Raw genomic sequence first — 1,195 nt, 5'->3', positions numbered from 1 at the left:
TGAAGCGCTTTGAGCATGTCCCTGAGTGGTGTGGAGCTATGCGCAATATAAAAAGCCTTTTATTTATTTTGTATTAATGTCACAGTACATCACACTTGGGTCTTTAAAAGCTAAGCACTTTTATCGTATTTTCTCAAGAATATTCAAATGTGTTTACATCTGTAGAATAATATTGTATCTACCTATATACCAGTTTATAAAGTCACAGTACATCGAATTTGAAAGAAAACTGGTACGTTAAAGTCAAGCGAGTTTACTGTATTTTCTGATGTGTTTGCTCCGACTTGTTCCGGGCTGTCAAAATCAACTTAAACCTCACAGATGTATCATCAAATATGTTTATGAGGTTTCAGCTTATGTTGAAAGTCAGACCGAACAAAGTCAAGTCGGACCGAACAACGTCAAGTCGGACCGAACAACGTCAAGTCGGACAGAACAAAGTCAAGTCGGACCGAACAACGTCAAGTCGGACCGAACAACGTCAAGTCGGACCGAACAACGTCAAGACGGACCGAACAACGTCAAGACGGACCGAACAACGTCAAGTCGGACAGAACAAAGTCAAGTCGGACCGAACAACGTCAAGTCGGACCGAACAACGTCAAGTCGGACCGAACAACGTCAAGACGGACCGAACAACGTCAAGTCGGACAGAACCAAGTCAAGTCGGACCGAACAACGTCAAGTCGGACCGAACAACGTCAAGTCGGACCGAACAACGTCAAGTCGGACCGAACAACGTCAAGTCGGACCGAACAACGTCAAGTCGGACCGAACAACGTCAAGTCGGACAGAACAACGTCAAGTCGGACCGAACAAAGTCAAGTCGGACCGAACAACGTCAAGTCGGACCGAACAACGTCAAGTCGGACCGAACAACGTCAAGTCGGACAGAACAAAGTCAAGTCGGACCGAACAACGTCAAGTCGGACCGAACCGAACACGTGTGATGATACATCAGTGAGGTTTAGGTTGATTTTGACAGCCCGGGCCAAGTTGGCCCGAACACAGACCAAACACGTTTGATAGAGTCTATGTTGAGAATGTAGAGTGTTTTCAGTAACTTAAGAAGTGCTTTAACAGTTATTAACACGTGTCATGTCAGCCCTGTGAGATGTCCACGCCCCGAAAACATTTTGTGTTCGTTTAACCTGAATGAGTAAATGTTAATTAAGAAGGCACAACATGTTAATTA

At 44.8% G+C, this 1,195-nt stretch overlaps 1 protein-coding gene across 1 annotated transcript; it reads left to right on the top strand.

Annotated features, from left to right (window-relative positions):
* The first annotated feature begins 335 nt into the window (after positions 1–335).
* On the top strand, positions 336–950 carry LOC139455091 (uncharacterized). The gene has a single exon (XM_071236665.1). The coding sequence runs from the start codon at positions 336–338 to the stop codon at positions 948–950; it is 615 nt and encodes a 204-aa protein (XP_071092766.1).
* The last annotated feature ends 245 nt before the right edge of the window (positions 951–1,195 follow it).

This window comes from Haliotis cracherodii, unplaced genomic scaffold (assembly GCF_022045235.1).
Source record: "Haliotis cracherodii isolate W230 unplaced genomic scaffold, xgHalCrac1.p SCAF_1, whole genome shotgun sequence".
Classification (NCBI taxonomy): Eukaryota; Metazoa; Mollusca; class Gastropoda; order Lepetellida; family Haliotidae; genus Haliotis; species Haliotis cracherodii.
Note: the sequence above shows the minus strand (reverse complement) of the source record. Positions and strands in the feature narration are given on the sequence as shown.